The sequence below is a fragment of the Melanerpes formicivorus genome, unplaced genomic scaffold (genome assembly GCF_026170545.1).
Source record: "Melanerpes formicivorus ecotype bairdi unplaced genomic scaffold, bMelFor1.0.p_v2 SCAF_2, whole genome shotgun sequence".
NCBI classification, from domain to species: Eukaryota; Metazoa; Chordata; class Aves; order Piciformes; family Picidae; genus Melanerpes; species Melanerpes formicivorus.
Genome location: NW_027142354.1, coordinates 55,202,801 through 55,219,672, shown reverse-complemented (window position 1 = coordinate 55,219,672; position 16,872 = coordinate 55,202,801). Strand labels below are relative to the sequence as shown.

At 51.3% G+C, this 16,872-nt stretch overlaps 1 protein-coding gene across 3 annotated transcripts; it reads right to left on the bottom strand.

The window, feature by feature from the left end:
- Nucleotides 1-9,546: 9,546 nt before the first annotated feature.
- Nucleotides 9,547-13,666, bottom strand: LOC137445957 (putative uncharacterized protein DDB_G0267218). Of its 3 annotated transcripts, none has more exons than XM_068148161.1 (5): nucleotides 13,572-13,666; nucleotides 11,064-11,134; nucleotides 10,838-10,968; nucleotides 9,904-9,957; nucleotides 9,547-9,712 (listed from the first exon to the last, which is right to left on the bottom strand). In XM_068148161.1, exons 2-5 carry the CDS (start codon nucleotides 11,080-11,082, stop codon nucleotides 9,668-9,670), a joined length of 249 nt encoding a protein of 82 aa, XP_068004262.1. In that variant the 5' UTR covers nucleotides 11,083-11,134; nucleotides 13,572-13,666; the 3' UTR covers nucleotides 9,547-9,667. The 3 variants fall into 3 exon arrangements, 2 of the variants coding, with proteins under 2 accessions (XP_068004262.1, XP_068004270.1); XM_068148169.1 differs by having other exon boundaries at nucleotides 11,064-11,116; nucleotides 13,572-13,649; XR_010988554.1 differs by lacking the exon at nucleotides 9,904-9,957.
- Between the last annotated feature and the right edge of the window lie 3,206 nt (nucleotides 13,667-16,872).

Genomic DNA, 16,872 nt, shown 5'->3' with positions numbered 1-16,872 from the left:
TGCAGGGGGACTCGAGGAGTTGGGGCACTCGACTGTGAAAGCCATGCGGGGGGTGTCGGAGCGCTCTCTAGGGGGAATCTGTGCCGCTCTGAAGTAGAACCAGGATACAAAGTGCTGGGGGATGTTTTGGGGTGCTCTAGAGTAGCCAAGCACACTGTGGAGCCAGCCCATGGTGTGGGGTGTCAGGTACCGCAGAGCACAAGGTCTGAGGGACACAGGGTCCTGTGGGATAGGGGCAGGAGGGTGGGATACTCCAGATCAGCTGGGGCCCAGCATACCTGGAGTGCTCAGGAGCAGCCCAGGACATGGAGTGCTGCGCTAGCTTAGGCTCTCCAGAGCAAGGCTGGGGTGCAGGCTGTTGTGCTGCTCCAAAGCAGCCAAAAGCTGGGGCACACCGAGGGCCCCTCAGTGGAGCCCAGCATGCAGACCTATGATGGCAGGATGTTTGGGGGCAAAGGAGTGTCTCCCCAGTGTAGATGGGAAAATGCATGCCCCCTCAGATACTCTACTTACCCAGAATTGAACAAGTTCAGACTCTATGGAGGCAGTCCCCTTCCCACCACTCATGGACCCCCAAGAGGGATTATGTGTGCCAAGTAAGATGCCTCCTGCCACACAGCCATACAGTAAGAGGCTGGCAGCTCTTGCACAGCAGGTGGGGGAAAACAGCTGAAATCTGGCAACACTGGAGCTTAGAAGTTCAGACTTTATATAAGGATGATGCACATTCCCTAAGGGTTCTTTTGTGTGTCCTCAAAAACAAACCCATGAATGTACTGGTTAGGACAGGGAGGGAGATAACCAGCAGGACATGAGTGCTGGTGAAACCTCTGTCCCACTTAAGGGAGTGGCTGGCAGAGGTTTGGGCTGTGGAGCAGGTTTTGTTTCAAAATCTGCTGTAATTACATTAAATAGTTCATGAGAGGCTTTAAATCTCAACAGCTCCTGAGTGTTGTGTTGGGTACAGCTGTTGCCGTGGTAGCATTGCAGGGCTGGCAGGGACTCTGCCCCACAGGGGACATTTTCCATGTTCCCCATTTGGAGGATCAGACTCTGGTTGCCCTCCCAGAAGGACCTACCAGCCACATCATGAACATGAGCCAGCAGTGTGCCCAGGTGGCCTGTATCAGGAACACTGTGGCCAGCAGGAGCAGGGAGGTCATTCTGTCCCTGTCCTCAGCACTGGTTAGGCCACACCTTGAGTCCTGTGTCCAGTTCTGGACCCCTCAGTTTAGGAAAGATGTTGACTTTCCAGCATGTCCAGAGAAGGGCAACAAAGCCGGGGAGGGGTCTGGAGCACAGCCCTGTGAGGAGAGGCTGAGGGAGCTGGGGTTGCTTAGCCTGGAGAAGAGGAGGCTCCAGGGCAACCTTCTTGCTCTCTGCAACTACCTGAAGGGAGGTTGTAGCCAGGTGGGGGTTAGTCTCTTCTCCTGGGCATCCAGCACCAGAACAAGAGGACACAGTCTCAAGCTGTGCCACAGGAGGTTTCGGCTGCATGTTAGGAAGAAGTTCTTCATAGAAAGAGAGATTGGCCATTGGAATGTGCTGCCCAGGGAAGTGGTGGAGTCACCATCACTGGAGGTGTTTAAGAAGAGCCTGGATGGGGCACTTGGTGCCATGGTTTAGTTGATTAGACGGTGTTGGATGATAGTTTGGACTTGATGATCTCAAAGGTGTTTTCCAACCTGGTTAATTCTCTATTCTATTCTATTCTATTCTATTCTATTCTATTCTATTCTATTCTATTCTATTCCATTCTATCCTATCACTTTCCCCAGCAGTTTTCCCATGGGTGTTTCTCAGCTGGGCAAGTCTCATTAACACTAGACATTCTCCTCTCAGGCTTTAGTTCTTGCCATGGACAGTTTTCCCACCAAAACCTGCCTATTCACTCAACCAGCAGATTGCCACCAGGTAGTTCTCAGCAGCCTTATCCCCAGATTACTTCTCAAGAAAGACATGTTCATGGCTCCTGAGCTGCAGGAGGAGGGTGATCTTAGCTAGCATGGCCAGCTTTGCAGCGATGTGCTCAAAGAGTGCTCTCGTGACCTCTTTGTGTGGCTGAGCATGGGAGCAGCAGCCTCCTTACCACAAGAATCAGGTGAGAAGCATCTTACACCACCACAGCCAGCTCTTCTGGGAGACACCAAGCTGTTCTCTGGAGCCTGCTTCATTCTTCTCCTCCCCCCCTGATTCACTCCACAACCATTCTCACGTGTGTGGACTCCCCAGTCCCTTGCAAGCAGTGAGGACGTGCTGCTGCCTTTGCATAATGCAGTTAAAAATCAATCAACCACGGCACACAAGTCCACTGGAAACCAGGCTTCATTAGCACCAGTGCAAGAACAATTTGTTTTCTTCATTCCCTCCAGAGCTGAGCTGGCTCTGAACTCCAAATGCTTTTGCTTGTCACTGCTGTGTTTTTGCTGACTCAGTACCTAGCTAAAATATATATATATCATAGAAGTATAAACAAACTTTAACTGCTTAATGCTAACCACTCTGCCAGATGCTCCCCACTCTGCTGGCCAGATGAGGACTTCACGTTTTGTGTTTAGGAGCTGTTCCCAAACTTTCTCTTTTACTTTTTTGCACTTTAAAGGTGGGAAACAGCCCAGGGTCAGTGGAGAGTGAGCAGTTCCAGGTGCTGCTACAGGAGAAACAAGCTCCTCCTCTGGCTCCCAGCCACATGCACTGTGGTGTTTCAGCTCCAGCACAGCTTCGTTAAGGTGGGCCAGACTCTTGGCAGCACAGCGTGGGGATCAGGGATTTCATACCAGCTATGTTTGCTCACTTTGCAAGCACTGACATTTGATTTTGACATTTGAGGGACTGAGGAGTGGTTCAGAGGTGGCAGGACCTTCCCAGTGGTGCCCTTTTCTTGTTTTGTTTTGCTCAGAATACCTGTGGGTTCCTTAGGTTCTCTTCAAAGGCACCACAAGCACTTGCTCAACAGGACTATGCGCTGGGAATGTCATGACCTGTTTTACACACAGCTATCCCTGCTCTGCCCACCAGCCTGCTCCTGTGCAGATGAGGCTGTCACCATCAGACCTGAAAGTCCTGTTGCAGAGAAGCAAAACAAGTTTCCCTGTTTCAAAAGCAGCAGAGGGAGGAAAGTGTCAGCATCCCAGCAGGGGGGAGGATCATTGCCATCAGCCAGGGCCACCCAGAGCTGTTGGTGGTGTGGATGTGTAAGAGCCAGTGTAGCCTGCATGGGATCAGGCCTTGGGCTGTTTTGTTCCTGCTTCAGGCAAAGAGTAAGGGCCAAATCCAGATCCAGCATGCATGCAGACCTACTCATGCCTCTGTGCCAACCTACTCACACCTCCATGCCAACCTACTCATGTCTCCATGCCTTACAGCACCCTTTCAGCAGTGCTGCACCCGAATCCCAGCGTGTCTGCCAGCCTTGAGAGTTGGCTTAAGGAATTGTTTTTACACCTCACTACATGCAAATAACATGCAGGGAGTTATTTGCATCATATGTCTCCCAGGCTGTCAACAAACACATCAGCTTCCTGGAATTTTTGCTCTCTTTGCATCACAGTATTTCCAGGTCCAGGATGTTATTCAACCACCAGGTCTCTTCATTCACCACCGGTGTTTCAAAGCCGGTCCTGAGCGATGAATGTGGTGGGCTGGAGGAAGTGGAAGCAGGTGGTGTGGGATACTCTTGACTACACAAGCACCTTTTCTTTGAGGTCTCTGTATGTGATGAAGGGAGCTGCTCCATGCCTGGTTTTCTCCTGGGCAGAGGCAAACAAATCACCACGCTGCTCCTTGACTTTAGGTATTTGAGGTCAGTGCTGTGCTGAGGTGGCACTGGGCAGGGAGCAGTCACGTAAATTACATGGTGTTGTTCCTGGGTCCTGAAACTGCTGCTTGAGAGCTCAGAGAGGCCCTGACTCTTTCAGTAAGGAGGATCAGATGTAATCAGGGTTGGGGAATTAAAGAAAACTTTTGTATTTTCGTTTAAAGAAAACCTTAATATTTTCCCTTCTGAGTCACAGAGACTTTGCTTGAGGCATTATCATTCCTAGAGAAATGAGTTGACTGCCACATGGATTGGCAGGACACAGAGCTGTGATGTAATGTTACTTCATTGCTCATGTAACTGGGCTTATGCCTGAACTCCTGGGAACTGGAGAGTCAAAGGGGGAGAACTCAAATCTCTATATGGCTCATTTTACTTCTTTTGAGCCAAATATCTTGACAAAGGGGTTGGCAAAAACATTATCACTTGGACTTAGAAGCAAGTTTCACATAAAATCATGAAGGTGTCTTATTCCATGGGTAGTCACATACAAGCCACACACCCCTGAGAAGGGAGTACAGCAAAAAAGCAAGGTCAGAATTATCCCCATTATCCAGGGGGAAGCTCTAGGATGGGTGGCAAGACCATGGTCTGTGGCAGAGGGTGCTAGCAGCTTGCCTTCATGCTGTGCAATTGTTTCATCAATGTTTCAAGGGCAGATGAAGATTCCCCATCCATAGGAGGTCCTATGAAAGGGCCCAAGGGCAGCACAGCTTGCTCAGCACCATGTGTAAGAGTGTCCATAACAACCAAGTGATTAGAGAAGGAAAAGCTGTAAGCAATGCTCTCTCTGAGGACGTGACTCCACCTTTACAATGCAGCAATCTCCATCACTTCCAAGGGGGTTGGTGTGCACAGGGAGCTGAATCCTAGAGCTGGAAGTCACATCACTCACTTCACCACCTGGCTGGGGAGAGCTGTTTTATAATCAGTTGTTACTGCAGGGTCAGGGAAAGTTACCAGCTTCACAAGCTGCTGTGTGTCCATGTGCCTGCCCCTGGATGTGTGGCTGGGGGTGATGCCACGGTTGCCTGTCACAGCAGCTTAGGTACTTGCTGGGCTTCCCTGCCCTGCTCATTTGCCAACCTGTGTGGCCCTGGCTCCTTGCCCCAGTGAGAAGTGTGTATGTGCTGCCTCCCTCGTTTCTTCCTTTTTCTACTTTTCATGTTTAGCTCCCACCCACCTGAGACAGATGCCAGCAGGGCTGGCCAGGACCCAGCTCTGCCTTTTCTCTTTGCCAAAGGAAGCTGTCAGTGGTGGTAGGAAGGCTCTGCAGTCATGCCTCTATCCTGCCCCAGGCAGGTCATGTCCAGCTTGTCCCACTCATCTTACACCTTCATGGACGACAAGAGGGTGCTAACTAGAGGAGGGACACAGCTCACAGAACACTGACTGGGAACGAATCTACTGATGCCACCAGGGTTGTCTGGGTGAGGGGCAAGCTGTGAGGTCCTGAAGTTGAGCATCTCCTCCACGAAGATTTTATTGCTCGGTGGCCAAGACCTGCAGGGGAGCTCTTGCTCCGGCGGCACTGCCCAAGGTGCTGCAGATCTTTCCCTCTCTCTCTGCTCTTGGTGTCAGCTTCTTCCAGGTGAGCTTTTGTATCTGTAGCCTCTTCATCGTCTGCCCTGGTACTTATTAGGTCAGCTCCAGCATCTTCCCCACCACCATAATTCAGTGTAGTTCGTTGTGAAGATAAAAGAGCCCTTGTAAAACCAGGTGCCCAAGTTCCAGCTAAGACCACACGGAATAAAACGCCTTAAATACTCAGACAAGAATGTAGGGAGTTGTTCAGTGTCTTTCTGCAGCCTCTGCTTTCCCCCAGCCAGCTGTGAAGCCTTGAATGCAGGCACTGGGCTGGGTTTCAGGCAAGATGAGCAGGGCTGCATCTCTACCACCATTGTAAATAACTTCCCAGGGGCTCCCTGGGTGGCTTCAGCAGCCATGGCCTGGGCAGAGCTTTCTGCTCAGAAGCAGATGAGTATTTCTGGCTGTGCATTTGTTTACCACGGGTTGTTTTGCCTCCACCTCTCGCTGCACTTTGGACGGCAGGTGAATTGTGTTTGGGTGAGTGAGTCATCACCAGAACCCTTTCATAACACGGGGAGCTCACAGCTTTGAAAGAGCACGAGTGGTTAGTAGTCAGCAGAAGCTCTGTCACCCACAAACCTGTCCTGGTGGACCTGCTGCAGAAAATTGCAGGTTTTCCTTAGCAAGAAGCCTGGCACCATTTCTGTGTGGGTTTTAACAACGTGTTGCATTGAGGCTTGGGGAGTAAAGAGCCTGCAGGGCTCTTCCAAAAGAGCAAATACAGGATTTCTAGGAGCGTTTGCAAGGGAGAGAAGGCTGCTGTGGAAGCTGTGTACCCTTAGAGTCATTTGAATGAAAATGGATCCCTGGCAGTTCAAGCAAATACAGCCCTGCTACAACTTTTACCTCCCAATTAGCATAGCAAACCCTCTTCATTCCCAGATGTTCAGAACGAGGGGGCAAATTGCAGAAGGACACAGCACAGAGCCAGGAGCAAGCATGAGCAGTCTGCAGAAGCAGTGATCTGACCTTCCAAAACACCCCGCACTTGCAAGGCTCAAGTTCCATTTGGGTTTTATTTTCTTACTATTCAGTGCAAGAACAGAAGAATCATTTCACAGGAAATCTCTGCCCAGCACTCTGCAGAGATTAGCAGAGCATAAGCAGGGCTGCAGCTTTTCTGGCAAAGTCAGGAGTCCTACCTGTTTCCATTTTTCAGTGGAATGAAAAAGCAGCTTGAAATTTTCCCATCAAGAAGGTCACTCAGGAACAGGGGAAAGAGTCCTTTTTGATCTTTACCTTCGAGAGGCTTGTTTCTCTAATGGGACACTTTATATAATAAAGCTTTTAGAAGCAGGATGAAAAATTTCATCACAGAATAAAAGACCAGCCTTTCTGTTCTGGAATGGTTGGCATTTATAGAAAAAAATGCCTCCATTTGGGGGCATCTCTGCATGCAGTACAGAAATCAATTCTTTCTCCACGCCTAAGCTCTCTTGGCATCTTTGCTGCAACCCAGCCCCTGATGGCCACATGCCATGTGGGGTCCCTGAAGCACTCCCAGATGCTGTGAGCAGGGGCAGCACAACCAGTCCTGCTCCCCAAGGACCAGCTGAGGTTATTATATAAAGAGGAGTAAATGTATGTAAACAAGACTTGCTTAAATAACTCCACTCTGCCAGTTTCTCTGGCTGGTTCTCTTTTCCTACTCCACCCCTTCGGAGTCTGACACGATGGGCATTTGGCACACTCTGTACACACTCCCCTCCCAGCCAGCTGGGACATCAGCTCCAAGGAGACTCTACTTGAACCTTGCAGATGCTTCAAGCAAATGAGGTGGTTAAACACCCCAATGAAGTCAGACCTCATGCCTAGAAGCTCTTGGGAAGCTGCCGGCTGTCACGTCTGTGGGCCAACACCCAGCACACCAAGGTAGTGCTGGGAGATGCCCAGCTTTCCATGGCCATATCCTGTAGGACAGCCACTGTCCATCTGCAGCTGAGGGTTCTCAACATTCCCAAAAGCCAAATGTTCTACCTGCTTTATGCCTCTTCCACTAAGTGTATTCAGAGCCCTAAGGCTCATGCTGCATGCCCATTCACTTCACCTGGCTACAATCCAGGGCTAAGATGCAATGAGGACATGGGGACAGCAGAGGATGTGAAAAGCTTTTCACCCCTACAACTTTCTAGGGAAACTTGACCAGTTCAAGGCAGCACACAGGCACAGAGGCAAGGTATATGCAGGGTGAGGTGATGAAGACAGGACAGGAAACCTCTCAGGTGCCTGATCAGGAGATGTCTGGGTGTTCACACAGCTGATTCCTGGCTGTATTGAGCTTTTTGCTCCTGTGCCACAGAGATCTGGCTGCACATGTTCTGTATTGACAGAGCTTGGTGCAGTGGCCTGAAGCAGGGCCCATGAAACATAATGAACAGTAAGACCTTTGCCTGGCTTGCCACCACCCAGCAGTGCAGGGTGTGCCCAGCACTGGCCCTGAGGGCATGATGGTACTGAGATTTGGGTCAGTGTGAGGACATGGCAGTGGAGTCAGCTGCAGCCAGCCATTTGCAAGCTTGACCCACTTTGGGAGCCAAGGCACAAGGTGCAGAGGACAGTCTTAGGGCTTTTGGATCATTAGGTGAGATACCTGTCATCAGCTGAGAAGCAGAACCTCACTCCAGCCAGATGTGACACCTCTCAGCTCCAGCTGAGCACCTACAGGCATGCCTAACCTCAGAAAATAGGCCCTGACACAGTGAGCTTGAAACATTCCCAACCTTTAACTTAAAAGGCAAAGGCAGAGTCTCCCTTTTTGGTTTTCAAACACAGAGGTTTATTCCAAGGGATTCCCATCCTGCAGGAGCATGGCCTGAAGGGACTGTAAAATGCCATAACTCCATGTGCTCTTTGGAAGTAGGTTCTTTCTTGTGCAAGAGTTCTGCCCACTTGCAAGGAGGGGGAAGTCAGATACGCAGAAGAACCCCACACAGGGTTCTTTTACATTAGGGCAGCCTTGTTCACAGAGCAATAAGGGTTCTAGACTTGACCTTTCTCTGCTGAAGTGCATTGAAACCCGGGTTAGATTTGGGGGTGCTGGTTTGGTTTTCCAGCCTTCACGTTTTCCCTTTAATCTCTGTGCTGGGTAATTAAGACAACATTCCTCAGCATCTTTCCTGCTCTTTGTTGTGAGTATACAAGAGCCAGCTGTGTTTGTTTCATGCAAACAACATCTAAAGCCACATTCTGTGGTTTCAAGTGAAATCCTCCAAGGTGTTGACTTTTAAACTCGGGTTTGTGCAGAATCTGCGTTGCTCAGGAAGATAGATACCTTTAGAAACAGACTCCTTAAGGAGAGCAAACCGAGGCAAGCAGAGCGGCAGGGAGACCTTGTGCTCGGGTTTGCATTGAAGTTTTTATTGACGTTAAGGCTTCTGGGCTTGGCCCAATACCACCACCAGCAGCCGTGGTGGGTCGGGGTGCTGGCACCGCTTTTATGGGCACAGTCTTCTCCTCCGAGGTCCCTCTTCGCTGCAGGGTTGGACTCCGCCAGCCGCTCCGGTGCGCTCCCTGCCCCGGCCTTACAAAACAGCCGAGCGGTTACGAAACCCCGGGACCCGCTGCCACACGTCCCATCCCCGGTAGATGGCGATGCCAGCTCATTTTTCCCAGTTTTTTCCCAGGTTTGGGGTTGGTTGGGGTTTTTGGTTTGGTTGGATTCTTTTTCTCCCCGCTTCCAGCTCTAGGCTGGCTGCGCACCCGCTCAGCCCCCTTGAAGGGTGGTTACAGCCCCACAGAAAGGGTTTGTTGGGGTTCCCCACCCCTTTTCCCCCAGAATTGGTTTTAGTATGGTTTTGATACATTTGAAATCAGGGTCAGTTGTAACAGCTCAGCACAGCCCCAGGCACCTGGAGCTGCCTTTTCATCTCTCCCCATTCAGGCTGCTCCATCCCGTAGCAAGCAGCATGGAGGGGACCGAGTGGATGTTGGTACTACCTGGTTTGGGGTGGGATTACACAGAGTCAGGCAGCCAGAGCCCCCCAGATTTCTTTCCAGACTTTTTAATGTTCTTGAACAAAACCTGCTCACTGAGATCCCACTCCCCATCTCTTGCCTTTCTTTGGCTCTTTCTTTCTCAGGAGGGACAGACAGCAGTGGGGAGAGGCAACGTAGCTGGATGAATAAATAACATTCCTCTCTGGAGATCACAAACTCTTTTATTTGGCTAAAAGTGTCCCAAGATCTCTCCAGCACAAGCTGCCCTTGGCATCCCCACCTTGGTGTGCCCAGAGCAAGCACTGCAGCTGTGACATGGAAAGGTTAGTCTCTGTCTTCCTGCTCATCATCCTGGGCACTGCTGTGGTCCTGGGGCAGGAATAAAAAGTGACAGCATGTGAGGAGAGTGCTGAGTGTTTCATGTTCCATCCCCCAGTACCTCTAGCTATTTGATTGCACCCATAGCCAGCACCCACACAGGGGTTTGTAGGTGCAAACCCCACAGGTCTGGTGTGCTGTGGGGCAGACAGGCCCCAGCATGTAGCCAGTGGTGTGGTTACCTCCTCCAAGTCACTCTCAGAACTGTTGCTCCTCCTATCCTCTTCCCTGTCTCCCTGCAGGGGCAGAGAGAGGAGGACAAGTGTCACCAGGGACACTGGCACCCTCTTTGCTGCTCAAGCCAGAGTCTCAAATCAGAGAGGTGTCTGGTCTTGTGGGTATCTCAAGCCAAGCTCTGCACCACTGGTGCTGCTTTGGACCCATGAGAGCCCCTGGCCCTGCAGAGACACCCAGAGCCAAAAGCAAGACTTTGGTGGTGTGTGCAGTGTGGACAGCATCACTGTCCACAGCAGCATCTCATTTGGATTGAAATAGGAGGCAAAGGAAAGAGAACTAGCTGGGAATATTTGGTGGAAAGGGAGAGCTGCCTCTCCATGGAAAAGCCACACACAGAGTGGGATTTCTAGGCCATGGCTGGCATAGCTCTAACAGCAGAGGTGTAGGGTTGCCATGGGTCAGACACAGCTTCCCTGTTTCACAGCCAGGCTGTAAATCAGTAGGGGTTGGTGCTCTCTAACACCCTACAAAACATGGCAAAACATGGCCTGTGCCTGCCTGTGCCAAGCATCCTTCTCCATAGGGCTTGGTGAAAACCTGGGAGCAGAGCATCATCCTTATCCCTGCTGCACGATGCTCACTAGTGGATGTGGCCCTGCTCCATGGCTGCCTGCCTGCCCCAGGGACGCTGATCCTCCTCACAGGAGCTGTCCCCATCCCACCATGTACTAGGCAGCAGGTGCTTAAGGTGCTGGGTGCCCCACGGACACTGCAAAGCCAGTGGCACAGCTGGTCCAGGCCCCAGCAGAGCCCCAGGCATCAGATGGTTTGGGAAGTGCTGGGCTCACTCTGAGCACCATTCCAGGGGCTTTGGAGCTGGAAACTCTCTGGCAAAAATGTTCAGGAGCCTATCTGCAGAAAACTCTACCACTACCCTACCTTTTCCTCTTCCTCCTTCTTCTTCTCCTTCTCTTTTTCTCCTGCAGTCTTTTCCTTTTCCTCTTCCTCCTTTTCCTGGTCTTCTTCCTTGTCCTTTTCCTTCTCTCTCTCCTTATCTTCCCGTCCAAACCCTACAACAGGGCACAGAGGGAGGTTTATTGCCAGCATGCAGCATCCAGCACACACAAACCCAGCAGGTCCCCCTGGGTTCACACCAAACACTCACATTTCAGGATTGTTGACATGGCACTGAAGCTCTAGGGCACGAGACTGTCACCCCTATGGCACAGAGAGGACCTGAATGAGCAAGTGGAGAGTTGAGTAAGGTGAGCTTTTCAGGGATGAAAATGTCTCCCTGGAACCCACCATCGGGTTTTGTCTCTTCTCTACAGGACACAGGGACCTGTGCACTTCCTAACCCACCAAAACAGCAGGCAGAGAGGTAAAGCAGTCTATGGCCAACAAGAAAAGAAGACCAGACCTGGTACCCACCCAGGCAGCACCCACAGCCCTCCACCCAGGGAAGTAGCAAGGGGAGAGTGATAGATGCAGACAGAGAAATGTCAGGGCAAATATTCAAGGAGATGCCTTAAAACCCCATGAAAAGGTGCAAATCAGAGAAATGTTTCCAACTAAATGAGGATGGATCAATAGAGAGTGGATGCTGGGGTGTCCAGGAAGCCCAGCAGAAAGGAGACTTCCCCCAGGGACAGGGAGGTGGAGGCAGCAGAGAGGAGAAGCTGAGAAAACTCCAAGCTTTGATTAGGTACCTGGAAAGGGACAGATGAAAAGAGAGAGGATAGCTTGCTGCAAAAAGAGCAGGGCCAAGCAGAAGATAGCTTGCTTCAAAAAGAGCAGGGCCAAGCAGAAGATAGTTTGCTTCAAAAAGAGCAGGGCCAAGCAGAAGATAGCTTGCTGCAAAAAGAGCAGGGCCAAGCAGAAGATAGCTCGCTGCAAAAAGAGCAGGGCCAAGCAGGAGATAGCTTGCTTCAAAAAGAGCAGGGCCAAGCAGAAGATAGCTTGCTTCAAAAAGAGCAGGGCCAAGCAGAAGATAGCTTGCTTCAAAAAGAGCAGGGCCAAGCAGAAGATAGCTTGCTGCAAAAACAGCAGGGCCAAGCAAAGTCCAGGCAGGTCAAACCCTCCCTCCTGTACACAAACAGCAAAACAGGGCAGGAGCAAAGCAGCAGAGGCGAGGGATCAAGCCCCTTCTGCTTGCAGGGAAGAGCTCCTGCTGCAGTAAGTCGTTAGGAAACTATGAAACTATGAGACAGTTTCTCTTCCAGGCACTGATGGAGGAAGGCAGGATGTTAATGCTTGCTTTTAATGTTGTTTCTTTTCATCCACCAAATGACATCACCTGGTATTTTGGGCTTTTAAAAGAATCAGTTGCAGCCTCTGAGCCGATAACATTGATCTGTGTTGCCTAGACAGGTTTTTAAAGCCCTGGGGCTGCTGCAGGGCAGTGGGGAGCAGTGGGGGTTTGGGGTGACATCAGGGGAAAGGCAGATTGGATGGGGAGGGCAGGGGTGTGGGGAAGTGGCTGATAAAAGTCATAATCAGTGAAAAGTTAAAGTCTAATTAATAATGAGCAGTATCTAACTCATCTCCATAATTAAGAAGTGCAACTACTAATTGAAAATAATTGCATTTTAATCTAAAATCATTTAAAATAATCAAACATTAACACACAAAAAAGGCAGCCCCTGGGAAGGTGTAGAGGCAGCTGTAGCTGATGCTCTGACCCCACATCCTGCTCACCAAAGCTGTTTCACAGCTCTCATGGCCTGTATCCAGCCCTACATCTGCAGGGGGTGCCCCTGCCTTGTGCCTTCACTGCCAGGGGGTGAACAGATAGGGAAGGCACAAGGTACCCAGAGGTACATAGAGGTGGACCTCAAGCTTTGCACTAAGTGATGGGCAACCAGGCTGAAGCCCAGCAGCCAGGGCTGAGAAGGGGTAGTGTTGCCCAACTCAGGCTAAGAAATGCCACCATGGGGAGCTGCCACCCTGTAATTCTCCACTGTACTACTGACCCTGCTCCTGGGGACCAGCCCTGATGTTTTCCAAGACATGAGGTGGGCTCTTCCACCCCAGGACTGTGCCATGCTCCTGTCCTGGGAGTGCCATCCAGCAAGCTGTGCAGCCCTCACCATGGGGGGTGGCTCAGATAACATTGCCAAGACTCAGCTTTTTCTCATTCCAGTCCAGCAGATCCAGTTTCACTTGTTCCATCAGAGCACCAGCCTCCCTGTGTTTTGGGCAGGCAGGTTTCCTGGCCCCAGATGAGCTGGTTCCCTAAAGCCCAGCCAGGCAAACCAGCAAAACCCACTGGCTGACTTTATGGTCCCCACTGACAAGATCCAGTTGTCCTCCCAGCCAAGTGTGTGGTGCCCATGGATCAGATCTCTTGACTAGCGAAACCAGACTGAATTTTCATACCCCCACCAGGTGCAACAGCCTGGGTGGTCTTACCCTCCCCAGCACAACAGGCTCACAGGCCACAGTGTTTGTGCCCACTCCCATCTCACCCAAGAGACTGAAGTCCCTCCTGTGAGGCTCAGGCACAACACCAGATTGCCATCCCCATGACCACACGGAATGGGAGCCACCTCAGGGATGTTCCTGCTGCAGCCTCTGCTTCCCCCTGCCCTCCTGCTCTGCTTCCCCAGCCTACACAGTTGGCATGGGAGGCCATAAATCCCCTAGAAAAACAGGAGAGAGGGAAACACCTTACCTGCAGCTGGAAAAAGCCAAGTGGCCTCCTTGATGGCTGGCTGGCAGCTAGCAGGGCTCTGGGTATTTGAGTGTTGCAGTCTCCTCCCCAGTCCCAATTGCAGAGCGGTAGAACTGGCCCTGCCACACGCCACACGCAGCACCTGACACCACAGCATGACCAGTCGCATCCCTGCCCGCCCCAGGCATTGCCTCCAGCACAGGCAGGAGCAGAAAGGCCTCCTCAAAGCGAGCCAGGGCAGCTCTAGACGCTGCATATCCCCACAGGGACCAGCCTCGGGGCTGGGGAAGGCACTGGGAACTCCAGCTGGGAATGTGTGATGGTCAGGACCCTGGTGGAAGTGGAGAAGAGGGAACTTGAGGATTCCTTAAAACCGTGGTGAGAAGAACCTTCAGAAAGAGAAGGCTGAGGGGAGAGCTCATGGCTCTCTACAGCTACCTGAAGGGAGGTTGGAGCAAGGAGGGGGCAGCCTCTGCTCCTTGCTGGCAAGTGACAGCACCAAAGGAGATGGTTTCAAGCTGTGCCAGAGGAGGTTCAGGCTGGGTGCTAGGAAATATTTCTTCCCAGAGAGGGCTGTCAAACGTTGGAATGGTCTGCCCAGGGTGGAGTCACCATCCCTGGAGGTGTTTCAGCAGCCTGTGGATCTGGCACTTAGGGACATTGTTTAGGACTGGCCCTTCAGAGCTGGGTTGAAGTTTGGACTGGATGATCTTTGAGGTCTCTTCCAAACAGATTTTTCTGTGATTCTGTGAAATCATGGAATGGTTTGAGTTAGGAGAGACCTTACAGCCCATTCAGTTCCAACTCCCCTGCCATGGGCACAGACACTCTCCATGAGGCCACACTCTTTCTCTTGGTGGGAGATGTCAGGTGGCTGCAGTAAGTCCAAGCAAAGCCAAACCAGGCAGAGCTCAACGCTCCCGTCTCCCTCTGAAGTTTGGCCTTGCTGCTGGCTTTCACTTCAACATATCATGAAGCAAATACCTGTCAGCAGAAAGCAGTTACCAGCAGGCCTAAACACTTGCATAATGTGCTTCCCCTCCAACACAATGCCCTCATTTCTGTTAGCACCAGTATGGGATAATAACTGTAACAATAATGTCAAGAGGGACTGGTGTGTCTGAAAGCTTTTTCTGGTTTCTCCACCTCATAAAAGCTGTTACCTCACCCACAAGATTTGCCCCATTTAAAGTCTTCAACTCTACAACAGAGTTGCTCTCCCAGTCATTGGAGTTTAATTTATAGTCACTGTAGCATGCCTGAAGCCCACTCTGACCCTGGGTAACTCATGCAGGGAGCAAACAGCTCTACAGCTGTCCCAAAACCCTGGCCATGTCTGCCCCAGGCCTCCTCCACTGGTGCCTGCTCCAGCCCCAAATGCAGAGCAAGAGTCACCCCAGGAGTTTTCCATCAGAAATGAGGGATGAGTTTTAACAGCAAGAGCAGCAGCTCGGTGAAGCCAGTGGCAGAAGCCTCCATTGCTGCCAGTTTCACAATCAGCCTTGGTGGTGCTTTCAAGCAGAGATGCTTCATCTCAGGCACAAATGGTTCAGGGAACTCCTGGCAGGCAGCACTCAGTCTGTGGGTAAAGGATGGCAGCAATCCTGCCTGATCCTGGTGTGATGCAGCCAGGGACCTCAGGGTGCAGGGTGGGAGCTTGGTGTAGCCGTGCACAGGAAGCACAATGTGGGGCCCTGGGCTGGATCCAGGAAGGCTGTTTGGTGCTGGGATCAGCTGGCATCCAGCCCCACTCCTCTGAGCAGCTCCTGCCTCCTTAGGAGGTTCCTCCCACACAAACACTGTGCTTGACCTTATTTTTAACTGGTGACCTCATTGCTTGCTCCCTGCCAGCCCCAGACAGGCTCTCAATGCTCTATTGAGCTTGCACCATCCTCCAGCTAGAGCAGCCCAGCAGTCAGCCCCTCCATCACTCTCTGAACACAGAGACACAAAACACAAAACTCCAGGGAACCAGCTCTCAGGGATTGCCCTGGCCATCAGATCAGACTGCAGCCACCAGCATCATACAACACCCAGCAGGACAGCAGAGAGAGACAGCCACAACCACTTCTGGGTGCCCAAGAGGGCTCTGCTGTCACTCTGCAGTGGGCACAAAGCTGTCCTTGAAGGCAGGGAAGCAACCTGCCAGCCAGCACCTTAAACACCAGTGTGTGGCCACCTCCAGGCTGCTATCACAGTGCAGAGCTGCAAGGGACTAGCAAAACTCCCAGAAAAGTCACCAGTGCAGTACTGGGTCCTTCTGGCCCTCATTTCTGTGCCAAGTGGCTCTGCCTACAGGAGACCAACCTCTGCTTCAATCACACAGTCACAGGCCACTGTTTATTCAGGACCCAGTGGGCACACCTGGGAAGGAAATGCCAAAGCTGCCGCTCTCCTCCTGTCACTTCTCCTCTTCCTGCCTCTGAGTCAGGCCATTCAATTTGTGCTGTGGGTGACCTGGGATAGCTGTCCCCTTGCTCAGGGCCACCTGAGAGTTGCTGCTTCTCCCAAAGGAAGTCAACAGCTCATCCCACCCGTGTGAAAGGTTTGCTGCTACTGAACCTGTGTTTTAATAATGACCAAGTCCCTGGGAAGCTGGTTGGTCAAGGACTAGGAGCAAGTTCCAAAGTCCCTTGGGAGGACCAAACCTCTTATGTTTAAAATCCTCCCACAGCAGCTGCCATGAAGCAGCTTTTACAGCTGCAAGTAACAGAGTATCTCCCAAGGAAAGAAAATAATTGTGGAAGGCTTCCCCCCCCACACCTCCAAGTCACTGCCAGCACCTTAGCCAACTCTTATCTATTCTCAGCCACCTCTCACCACCCCAAACACTACCAGAAGTGCTCAAATTACTGCCAGCTCTCATTAGGTTCATGCAGAAGGCAAGGCTGAGCTGTAAGGTCTCCAGACAGCTGGATGCTGAATTCTGATTAATCCTTTGGGTAGGAAGATTTCAGCAACTGTGAAAAGTGTTTCTGTTGGCTACCTACTGCAGTCCTTGCACTGGCCCAGGAGGGAAGCTGGTGCATGTTTGATGATTGGCTGCTGTAACAAAACCCAGATGGGCATGGCTGAAAGAATTGCTGCCTGCATCTTCAAAAACAATAATAAAAATCACCTCATTTCCTTTAATTATTAAACTGCTCTACACTAAGGCACTGCAGGGCAGTAGAATTCATCTGCAGGGAAAGCAGCTGCTGCTTCATAGCCCCTGTTATCTTTCTTTCTTCTGACATTTCTGTGAACTTCAGCTTTGCAGCAGGAGCAAAGCTGCCATGTTGCACTGATGGAGGAAGTGGGA